Raw genomic sequence first — 11,198 nt, forward strand, 5'->3', positions numbered from 1 at the left:
TTTGGTATTTGTTTTTTTAAAGGCATTTGTTTTAGTACATTTAAGTTAAAGTCCTTTGTTTCAGTAGTTTTTTTCATTTAGAGTATTTGTTTTAGTAACTTAAGTGACAATTGAATTAAAACACATAAACAGTATTTGCTTTTATATAAGGTTATGAACAGTTTAGTCTCCACTGTACATCCGGGTCTCTGATTTCATTTAGTTCCAATAAATCGTAATATTGTAACCTTTTTTTTGGAGGGGGGCCAGAGGGGGGGTCCCTGGTCAGTGGTATGGGGGCACTTGCCCCCCCCCTGAAATCAGCAATATTACAACAGAGAACAAGTTTAAATATGTGGGCATTAGCTAAATCTCATTTGCAGTATGGTGTCACCTATGGATAGGATGGTTGATTAAGAACTAACACGCTACTAGTATGCATTTCAGAAGAAAGTGAGTGAAGCCATAAATGTTATCTATGGGCTTCACATATAGACTTATTAATGCTCCAAGCCAGACCGCTTGTATATTGGCTGTATTCTCTTATACCTGTGTTAGAGACAAGGAAGCAAGTTTGACATTTTAAAATAATCACAATTGACTTCAATGTTGATGCTCCAGGATAGGGGAATTGTTTATTCAAAATTCTTAAAATTGTATGAATAAAGTCCTGCATGAACACATTCCAGCACAGCAAATTGAAGCAAACTTGAAACTCCTTCAAATAATCTTTTTTTCTGCCGTCATGTACAATATAGTCTTAATAGGGCTGAGGGATCTGTTAATGCTTTCCTTTGAATAAGTGTTTATTCAAAAATGGACTGTTACGCTGTGGCTCCCTTTTAATTGCATAGAGTCCATTCTATGGTGGAGAGCTGCAGTACGAGGCAGTTAGCGATCATAGAGCTCCTTCATCTCCTTCAGGACCTTGATACTCTCGCTGTATCTCAACTGGTTCTTGTTAGAGCATTCCTTCCACCTGTAATTTAAAAATAACAAAATGTGTCAGCTCATCTCACAAACGCGTGACGGTTCCAGTTGTTTGAAAATCTGGTTTACTCACACGCCCTAAAGTGTGCAGCATGACCGAATCGATACCGGCAACAATTCAAATATGTTTCATGTTTACCGAGAGAAACACACCCATGGGTGAAACCCTGCCCTCACGGTGGGTTGACTACAGTGCACATGGCAATGCAAATGTTTATAATTATTCTCATTTCAAGGAGCTTTTAATGAAGAACATACTTGTGCCTTATCTTTTTCCAACGCTCCATGTGGTCACATATGAGAGAACCTGATACAGGAGCTGAATCTGTCAACTGTGGAAAGAAAAAAATGTCAGATTTAGTTTATTAAACCTCTCTTATTTAGCTCATGCGTATGATGTCATAATAAATGTGTGTCGTATCACTATTCAGACAATGAATGATTATCATGCATATTGTTTTTAGAACCTTGGTCACAGTGGGTTTTTCAGTCAGTGGGATCCTGAGGTTGATGGGTTCACCAGATGAGTTGACAGGACAGGCTGTTGGAGGAGGCAGTCTGTACACAATCTGGCCTTTACCATTCATCATGTCTGTCATCTGGAGAAAGAAAGACATGTGGATACAAAAAAAGGTTAACAGCCATTTACATAAATTATTCCTGGATTTATAATTCCCAAAGATCATGGAAAGAAACAACTAATGATGCATTTAGTACTATAAACAAGTAAAACGTATTTATCAAAATCAGAACTGAAGTTTTACAATTAGACGGAAAGGTTAAATTACTAAATCAAACACAAAAAACGTTTATGCAATTATCCCATTTTAGTTTAGCAAGGATTCTGAAATATCTTCTGTAGAGACATTCAACAACCATCATCCATTTAACGATCATATAGAATTATGCTTGAGGTGCTCACTGAAATTGTATTTTCCAGAAGGGACTGGGAGGAGAGCACAACACTCCTGTCTTTAATAACAGGGTATATGCAGGAATCCTGAGGTCAAATTTAATACCTTTTAAGACCTTTTTTAAGACCCTTTCCATACATTTTAAGACCTCATCGCAACTTTGAGTTCTAACCGGTTACATTGGCGACACACTTTACCTCACCTTTACTATATTGATTGTAAGATAGCACAACTAAACAGAGTGCAGACAGACTACTGAAGCCTCCTTTCCACATGAACTTCAACCTCTCTGTGAAGGTCAGGTTTAATGCAGTATGCTGCTTTGTTGCTTCTGTACTCTGTGCTCTTTCATTCCAGTAAAACTCCTCAGAAACCATTAGAAACCAGTATTTGACCAATAAACAAAACAATTGACAAAACTTTGAACTATGAAATATATTAAACTTTGGTGAGCTTCAGCGGGGTAATGCCATATAGGAGCTCCCTCACAAATACCCAGGGGTTAAATTGGGCTGGGGCTGTCCGGGGTTAAGCCCTGGCACATACAGGACTGTCTCAGAAAATTAGAATATTGTGATAAAGTTCTTTATTTTCTGTAATGCAATTAAAAAAACAAAAATGTCATACATTCTGGATTCATTACAAATCAACTGAAATATTGCAAGCCTTTTATTATTTTAATATTGCTGATTATNCACCCACGGTGACATTCGCGGTACAGAGGGCTTCATGGGAACTTTGAGGGGAGCCAGAAGTTGGAGTACCAAACACTGCTGCCAAAATCTCACTTTGAACTCTGTTCAAAACTTGAGAGCCCTGTCTTAATATAGACTATATTTAGGGTCGATATGTGTTGACTTTACTTCAAAATAGCAGATCTCTGTGACCGGATATAGTTTGGCTTGGACCCCGGCCCCACGAGGACGCATACGGTAAAACGCATACACAAGCGCAAAAAAGTCTTCCGTTCACACGCATTCGATTCATTAATGTGTCCGTTCACACTAGACCGCTGGAAATGCTGGAAACGCTGTAGTACATATGCCAGGCCTGTAAATGGCGCTGCTGTCGCCACAAAATACACCAAAAGCAGCGAAGAAGACCCCGGAGCATGGTTGCCATGGTTGCCCTTCTGTTTATTCTCCGCGGTGGACGGCGTGTTCTCCTGCTGTATCTCTCAGGTAGTCCAACAGCAGATGAAAAACACCCACCTCTCCGCCTCTTCCAAGGAACGAGGGGACCGTGCGGCAGAGTTTCCGTTAAAAAAATGTTCCGCCGGTCAACATGTCCGTTAAAGTTGAAATCTTCCGTACAAAATTAGAAAAGTGCCGGTCAGAGGTCTTCTTTGTTATTTATTGAGCTTTAAAACAAATTGATAACGACTCTGTTCTCCGTATAATAATATTTAATAAACGGTGCCTGCCTCTCTTTTCCTCCCCCTCTTCTGACAGCCCAGCAGCAGCAGGAGACGTTGGGAGAGGGAGGCGGGCTATTTCATAGCTATCAGAAAATGATCATATAGGGCTTACACACGGAGCCGTCGGACCCCCAGAGCGTTGCGTATGCCGGTCTACCCACCTTGGGACCCGTTACCGTAGTCGTTTAGTCCCCCCCCCCCCCCACTTAAAATAAAGAAGCCAGCATTTTACGGCGCGCTAATGCATGGGCCCGCCTTGAGGGTTTCTCCCGACATGTCGTTTCAGTAAATTAAGGGTTTTTCTGTTGTCGTTGTTGTGGGACTTCTTAATACCTTGGAAAATGCTGTTTAATACTTTTTAATAGCCTTAATTTTCGCTAAATTGATTTATCAACTTTTAATACTTTTTAAGACCCCGCGGACACCCTGAATAAGAGTTTTATATGTGTTAGCCACAAGCCTTATGCAGGTAGACATACAGAGAGGTGATACTGTTTTGTAAGAGCACATTATAAATGCATTAATGCAATGTTCCGTTAACGTTTTGTCTTATAAAAGGTTTTTGTAAAATCGTTTAACCATTTAGTGTCCAAATATTTTTGTAGGTATTTTTTTAAGTATATAGCCTACAGATGTGTACAATTTTCAGATGACACTGTGCTTCATTTTAAACAATTCCTGGCCATCAAAAAATATGCTTGTGAATATAAAAAAAAGATAATCCAGTATCATGGGTAGCCTCACCTCGTCCTCCACCATGCTGTGGGGGGGGCTCGGGGAAGCAGGCGGCACTCGAACAGATGGGTTGTTTCTCATCCAAGCACGGCAAATAGGATACAGTGGGGTGCTGGTGTTGAACTGAGCCAGATCCACGCTGCGATCAAACAACTTAATAATATAAGCATCTAACAAGGGGAGAAAGACAGACAATAGAACGAAAAAAGGTAAGGAGTTGTGCAATAAAGTGGTAGGTAAGGTGAGCACACAGTAATTCAGGGATAAAAAGGACACATTTTATGATTTCTTATATTTTCACAACATTTACTTTGTTTGTGTTGATTGCTTTCTGGTATGCCCTCATCCATCTCTTTTCGCTTCTTCCTCCGGTGCTGTGGGAATCGAGCTGACGGCCTGGACGAGTCAAAACAAGCATAGGGCCTTTAGATTTAGATTATGGTGTGCAAACAATGTAGAACTATAAAACAGGAAATGGCAAGGTTTGATTTTGAGCTACAAATGCAGATAATTAAAATAAAATGTTAAGGTATTGTCAACCCAGTAGAAAAAAGACACTTGCCTTTTTCCAGCAGATGATGGAGACAAATCCCTAGAGATGGAAAGTAAAACATGAAATATCAAAACAAGCTTTAACACTTTGTATTTATTTAATATTGAAATAATATAGATTTGTATTTATTTATTAATAACGTCACCAGCTACAACATATTATACTGTACATTTTACAAACATACTTGTTTAAGGAATCCGCTGATATTTTTCCAGTATCCCCTTCATTTTGTTCCCTGTTCAAACACAACGACATTAGTCTGATTGGAAAATAGTGACAATGATGAGATGAGTTTAACATTTTAACACTAACTGACTTTTCACTTTCACTCCTCTCCACAAGTCCCTTGAGCACATCATCCAATCGGCTGCGTGCACCAGCACCCTCTGAATCTGAAGAAGCATTGATATAAGATGTAAACAATTGGGATTTTATAAAAATAAAAAAAAGCAGTAATGGACCACGAAGAGTTCATTTGAATGCATGGCAACTTTATCACTGCATGTAGGTAGTGGCTGACCAAATGCAATACGTGTGCTTACGTCAGGGGGACTTGATCATCGATTACATTCATTTAAAGTGAAAAATGTAGCAGCGTTACTCACCTGGCCTTTCAGTCTTTATCTTGACGTGGTGCATTATCCCCACCTGTTTGTAACGTCAGCGTTAATTGGGTGAAAGCCAACTTTTAGAATGCGGCGTTCACTCTCGGTCACCAATCTCGGGTTTGTTTTCTGTAACTGGTGCTACTTGACAATAGCATATGGATGCTACAGGACGTTGTCTTACTAACGTTTGCCAATTTAGCTAGTCGTTAGCTGCAGTTATCTTACTGTTTACAATCAGCTAGCCACCTGTTTGTATAAAGTTAAAGCTAGTTTTTCAAGCTCAATAATATCTACATTCATCGATGACAATTAGTTGACTGACTGTTTCCCGTGGTGATTTTTATAAATTAAAATAAAGGTCAGACGTGTCGTTTAAAGACCGTCGCGTTTACTAGCTCAAATGACCGTTGCTAACTTAGCTTGTTTTCGATCGACCAGACTTTCCTCTTCCGCGCGCTTCCGGTTTCCTACTGACTGATTGGCACTTGGGCTACGAAGGCGTTCTACGTGATTGGGTAACTGTTATGTCCATCATGAACAAATCCGGTTACTATTGGCTGTATGGCTCTCAGTAAATAACGATCGACATAAACAGTGGCGCTTTCTTCGGGTTGTATCGGTTATGTGATATATGTCCAAAAGAGCAAAGTAATTATGTGTTTAGTTTCCTTTTTTTAATCGTTGGATGTATAAGACCTTTCCATGTTTCTGCTGTAGCATCTTAATTAGCTATTTTATGCATAATTTATGTCGTACTGGCGTGTGACTCCATGGTAACTTTCTTTTGTGGACATGCCAAGTCAACTCAGCAGGCTGGTGAATAATGTGCTATCATCTTAGTTAACAGTTTGTTGCAATTATGTAAAGTCAGGCTGACGTGACGACCTATAATTTATTGTCAAAAAGCTAATTTGGGATTCGATATAAATCTGAAGCACAAACAATTTATACTGCGCATCCTGTTTTCTTGCTCGTAAGAATCACCTCTGACTTTCAAAAGCTGTAATGAAATCCAGGTAAGATATAAATATCACATTATTTATAATACCCTTAACAATAGCTACAGTTGGTCACAAATGTAATTTCTTTTTTTACAGTACACCTGTGTTCACAAGGCAGAATCCCTTCGAGCCAGCATCCAAAGTGGGGAAGGCACATCATCATCCATCCCGTAAACAATCCCTGTCAAAGAAAGAGAAAAAAACGGTATGTTTTAAAGCTGACTCCAAGTTTAGCCTACTGCAATTATTAAGTTATCTCAAACATGTCTCTCACTTTGTTGTTCTTTTGCAGACTCTGAGTCCAGAACGTTTAAACCAACGATCCAGTGCACAATTACACAGTCTGAGCCCAGAGAACCAACGGCCGTATGACAAACGTGACCTACACTTTGTTTCCACGGATAGACAGCCTGTGTTTGAAGAATCCTGGCCCTCCACCGACTGTGGATCTTCTCTTGCCAGCAGTACTTCTTCTGACATGGAGACATCTAAACAGAGTGCTAGAGCAGGAAAATCCACATTTTCCTCAGATTTTGAAGTTCAGCAGAGTTCAGTGATGGCAAAGTAAGTTTAAATTACTCAGAATCCTCAATATATCCTGAGTAGCAATACTTATGCCCTAAGTTATCATCTTTATTAGAACTATTTTTCTTGCAGTAGCAATATATGAGGCATGACTGAACATTACCATGGGATGGTCACTGTGATATAAAGATTGGGAGATATAGAAACTGGTTAGTGGTCCTTTACTATTTATATCACGAGTCATAACAAACATTGATATTTTCTCCCTTAGGTACATAGATCGCTTTCGCAATGGTCAACCACAGAGTCGAGAGGAGCGCCAGCAGATGCCTTCTGCCATAGAAGAGAAGCAGCTGCCTTTTTGGTGGATGTCACCCTCATCTTTACCTTGCAGTTCAACACCAACTAAAACAACAGACAGAGGTAGATTCTCCCTTTAATGTTTACTTTTTATATAAGTGGTTATTACATTTCACCAGCTCTCTAATTTCAATGTGGAAAGCACCTTAGCTGGTATAACCTTTCTGAGGGATACCTTTCTCTTAACAGAAGTTATAAAGCCTATGAAAGATGACCATGGACCTGCCAGCTTCAGTCCAGCTGGACAACGTCAACATGACAGATCCCCCTCCCCATGCAGAGGATCCCTTAGTGTGAGTGCTTTTGTGAGCTGTGGGACCAAACAATATGGCTTGTTACTGTCTTGAAATAAACTTGCCAAATGTATTTCTTTAATAATTACCAAAAACGACTTTCCAAAACACCAGATACCATTCCATCTTGTTTTATTGTTTCCACATGCTTTTATATCTGGACCATTGGGTCTGCACTCTGCACCCTGCCCCGTTGTATAAGGCAAGTTTGTCTGGATGCCAAGGAAACGGAGTGTCTGCAGGAGTAGAGACTTCTTATACCAAAATATAAATATTTGCATTTCAACCATGCACCACATGTCCATTTGGAAACTTTCTCTGTTTACTAGATACCTGGGAAGCCACTGTTTATGCACCCATGTTTGACACATTTATAGATTGCAAGCCTGGTCATGTCAGATGAATCACTTTCACAAAATTGTAAAAGAACTTCTCGGTATAGTGTTAGCAATATGAACCTAGATAATGTGAAGGAAAACGTAAATGCTGCTAAATCAATGTGCAACTGTTCTTTTTCATTGGTTTGTCGATTCTCTTTACTGCTCAGATTTTGTCAGACACCTCCCAGATGGAATTTGACGATGCGGTAGAGCTACTACAGCTTCAAGAAAAAGCCAACCAACTTTTGCTGAGAGGGTATGAATACAAGCAAATTACATTTATGATAAATGTGATATGATAAAATGTAATTATTGTAAGTATCTTCTGTCTTTCTAACAGCGAATGTACTCTGAGTGATGGATCTATACTTGTCAGCTCAGAGGGCCTGGATTGCTCAGATTTCTCTTCTCCAGTCAGCGTAGATGAGCCTCCGCGAAGACCTTTGATTCCCAGTTTAATAACATCTACTGGTAAGGCAAGAGTGTTACATAGTAATACTCATTTGATTTTTGAGAAGGAGTTTTGTAACTCTTACTCTAATACAAACTGCCTCAATGCCGTTCCCATCTCATCCAACTTTTCCTAGAAGATTCATATTTGTTCATGCCTGTTTTTAAACTGTAGTGCAGTGTTAGTTATATTATGCAATGTGTTTATTAATATTTACAGCAAAGGCCTGCTCAGACTCAGACCGAGCTGTGTTCTTCCAAAGATCCTCTGTCATTCCTTCTCTGGTGCCTCCCACACGCCGGGAAGAGGACATACTGTTCCAGTGGCGTTTAAGGAGAAAGATTGAGCAGGCCCGGGAGTGGCCCCCGCAACAGACCAGTCTGCTTGGCCCCACTTTCAGCTGGCAGGCCCCCAGTTCAAACAATGCCTCAGCTAGAGGACAGGCTTACAAGGTTTGAGTCAGAGTATTTGACATTTTTATTTTTTTTAGTATAATAATTGCAGATTTACAGGATGTTTTATTTTCCTCTTTCTTGTATCTTTCATAGCAACACCGGAGTATTCAACCTCCTGACGTCTCACAAAAAGATACACATCTGCAAATCACAGCTCCACAACTAGACACCAAAGAAGCTCACAAATCCTCCCCCCCGGCTTCAGGTCCACCTCCCTTCCCTGCCTTTGATGTCTCTGGCTCTTCCGTCTCTCATCCCCAAACTATTGCACATGTTCCTGCCCACATGCATTTACTCTGTGATGTCTTGCCCTGCCCAATCCAGTCGTCTCATGCTACCATGAAACACAAAACTTCAAAAAGTATAGATCGCACCAAAATTGCCTGTAAAAAGATCCAAGTCCCTGCAAACATAATGACCACCATCACTGATCAACCTTCTCATGCACATATGCCATGCCCAACACCTGCTTCATCGGGAATAATAGAAAGAGTAGGTGTTAGTCACCAGAAAAGATCTGAGAGGAGCAAGAGAGAGAAAGCCCAAACAAAAGAATCGGAGAAGAAGGAGGAGAAGGCGGCCCCGTCAATCAGAAAGCAGAAGAAATCAACGAGGTAGGATTGAAAAGTTCTAACAGTGTAATATAAATTAAAGACTGATTGCTCAATATACAATAATTTGCAAAGATACTGTGAATAGGGAACATGCTGCTGGCGCTGGCTCTACAAAGAGAAGTTCTTCACAACCAATAGTTTCCAAAAAGGTCATGCGGTGGGCAGAGCAGCCGCTGCAGGAGCAACGCCAGGGGTTTTCCAGGGAAAGCTGTACTGGCGATCATGCACCGCCCCCTTCTCCAATCCACAGGGCCTTAGGACAGGTTCTTAAGCTTTTTTCTTTATTCTTCTCCATGTTGTTTGTTAGACAAGGGCAATATGAAGCCTCAGAGGTTGTTTGCATAGTTTGTCTCAATTTTGTTATAACTTGCAAGCAGTATACAGTATAGGATAAACGTAAAGAAGTTGCTATGCAAAATTCAATAATTTGAGGCAAATGTATGCATTTTAAATTATTCGTTTTTATTAAACAGGGTGAGTATCAAACACAAGAAACCTATACTTAAGTTCTTTTAGTTTGTCTTCAAGAAATATGTTGTGTGAGGCATTAAATAATTTAGATAATCAGGTGTACATGTCCGACCTCATTAGAATCACATTACATAAAGGCCATCACTGTGCACATTGTTTAGATGTCAAACATCATTGTATTTATTAATATTTCATATCATGTTTTGGGGATGTAGAATGCAATAATGCTAATTAAAGAAGCATTTACTAGCAGGATGTTCTCTTTGTGCTTCGACAGGTAATTTCCGAGGTAATGTTCCCCACGGCGGACTCTGCACAAAGGAGCCCTGACTCATCGGTTTCCCCTCCTTGCCCTTCCTCTGCACCTCCACAATCCACAGTTCCTCCATGCAATGCACAGAACTCTATGGAGGTCATCTCACAGCTGCTGCAGGAAGCGGAAGGTCAGCTTAAGGCACGAAAGAGAGCCAACCTTTACCCTGTTGTTAGTTGTGGAGAATTTATTCTGAACTATCTATAGGTCCGCATTCACAACATGCCAAACACCCTAAATCTTTCTCTCTCTTTTTTGTGTATGCTGTATCAATTGTGATCCATGTTGAATGTTATTGTTGTCATATCTTGGACCCATCCTGTTCATCATATATATGCTACCATTGGGCAATATCATAAGTAATAACTCCATCAATTGTCATTGTTATGCGGATGATACACAATTGTATCTATCAATTAAACCAGATGTATAATTTCCATTAGTTAAACTGCAAGAATGTCTCACAGACATAAAGACATGGATGACCAGCAACTTTCTATTATTAAACTCCGACAAAACACAAGTCATTATACTAGGCTCCCAGCACCTTCGGAACAAACTGTCCAACAACATAATTTCTTCGAATTGTATTACCATGACCTCCAGCACCACGAAAAAAAATCTTGCTGTTATTTTTGACGAGGATTTGTCTTTTAAATCCCATATAAAGCAAACTTCAAGAACTGCCTACTTCCATCTACGGAATATTGCAAAAATCAGGCACATCCTAAATCACAACAATGCAGAAACACTAATCCATGCTTTTATCACCTCCAAGCTGGATTATTGCAATTCCCTTTTATCAGGCTGTCCAAACTCATCATTAAAGACCCTTCAATTAATACAAAATGCTGCAGCACAGGTTTTAACAGCAACGAAAAAGATGGACCACATCACTCCTGTTTTAGACGCATTGCACTGGCTACCAGTTAAGTCCAGGATTGATTTTAAAATACTTTTACTCATATACAAAGTGCTCAATGGTCAGGGACCATCCTACCTACAGGATCTTTTAATCTCCTATTGCCCCTCTAGGGCATTAAGATCCCAGAGTGCAGGTCTGTTGGTGGTTCCCAGAATCCACAAAAAAAGGTCAGGTGCTAGAGCTTTCGGCTACCAAGCCCCGTTCCTCTGGAATC

The 11,198-nt window shown here is 40.0% G+C and overlaps 2 protein-coding genes across 6 annotated transcripts in view; one reads left to right on the forward strand and one right to left on the reverse strand.

The window, feature by feature from the left end:
• Positions 1–719: 719 nt before the first annotated feature.
• Positions 720–5,674, reverse strand: lin37 (lin-37 DREAM MuvB core complex component). Its single transcript, XM_010789675.1, has 9 exons — positions 5,194–5,674; positions 4,905–4,980; positions 4,773–4,823; positions 4,598–4,627; positions 4,346–4,431; positions 4,045–4,205; positions 1,437–1,568; positions 1,228–1,301; positions 720–958 (listed from the first exon to the last, which is right to left on the reverse strand). The coding sequence occupies exons 1-9, from the start codon at positions 5,225–5,227 to the stop codon at positions 871–873; spliced, it is 732 nt and encodes a 243-aa protein (XP_010787977.1). The 5' UTR covers positions 5,228–5,674; the 3' UTR covers positions 720–870.
• Positions 5,627–11,198, forward strand: part of proser3 (proline and serine rich 3) — an 8,687-nt gene continuing 3,115 nt past the window's right edge. Inside the window, exons 1-12 of one of the 5 annotated variants that reach the window (XM_010789672.1) lie at positions 5,627–5,711; positions 6,175–6,212; positions 6,294–6,402; positions 6,490–6,761; positions 6,994–7,145; positions 7,272–7,375; positions 7,923–8,011; positions 8,096–8,226; positions 8,426–8,658; positions 8,755–9,275; positions 9,361–9,538; positions 10,024–10,189. In XM_010789672.1, coding sequence (XP_010787974.1) covers positions 6,202–6,212; positions 6,294–6,402; positions 6,490–6,761; positions 6,994–7,145; positions 7,272–7,375; positions 7,923–8,011; positions 8,096–8,226; positions 8,426–8,658; positions 8,755–9,275; positions 9,361–9,538; positions 10,024–10,189 — 1,966 coding nt within the window. In that variant the 5' untranslated portion in view covers positions 5,627–5,711; positions 6,175–6,201. Of the gene's footprint in view, positions 5,712–5,762; positions 6,213–6,293; positions 6,403–6,489; positions 6,762–6,993; positions 7,146–7,271; positions 7,376–7,922; positions 8,012–8,095; positions 8,227–8,425; positions 8,659–8,754; positions 9,276–9,360; positions 9,539–10,023; positions 10,201–11,198 lie in introns of those variants that run through there. The other 4 variants (XM_010789671.1, XM_010789670.1, XM_010789673.1 and 1 more) reach the window with 4 other exon arrangements.

The sequence above is a fragment of the Notothenia coriiceps genome, unplaced genomic scaffold (genome assembly GCF_000735185.1).
Source record: "Notothenia coriiceps isolate Sejong01 unplaced genomic scaffold, NC01 NC01_scaffold00033176, whole genome shotgun sequence".
Lineage (NCBI taxonomy): Eukaryota > Metazoa > Chordata > Actinopteri > Perciformes > Nototheniidae > Notothenia > Notothenia coriiceps.

Coding starts and splice junctions, on each gene's coding strand:
- lin37 (XM_010789675.1), bottom strand. CDS start 5,227: ATGCACCACGTCAAGATAAAGACTGAAAGGCCAG. Junction 1,569..4,044: donor ACAGCATGGTGGAGGACGAG/GTGAGGCTACCC, acceptor TTCTTTCTCCAG/ATGACAGACATGATGAATGG. Junction 959..1,227: donor TGGAAAAAGATAAGGCACAA/GTATGTTCTTCA, acceptor TTTAAATTACAG/GTGGAAGGAATGCTCTAACA.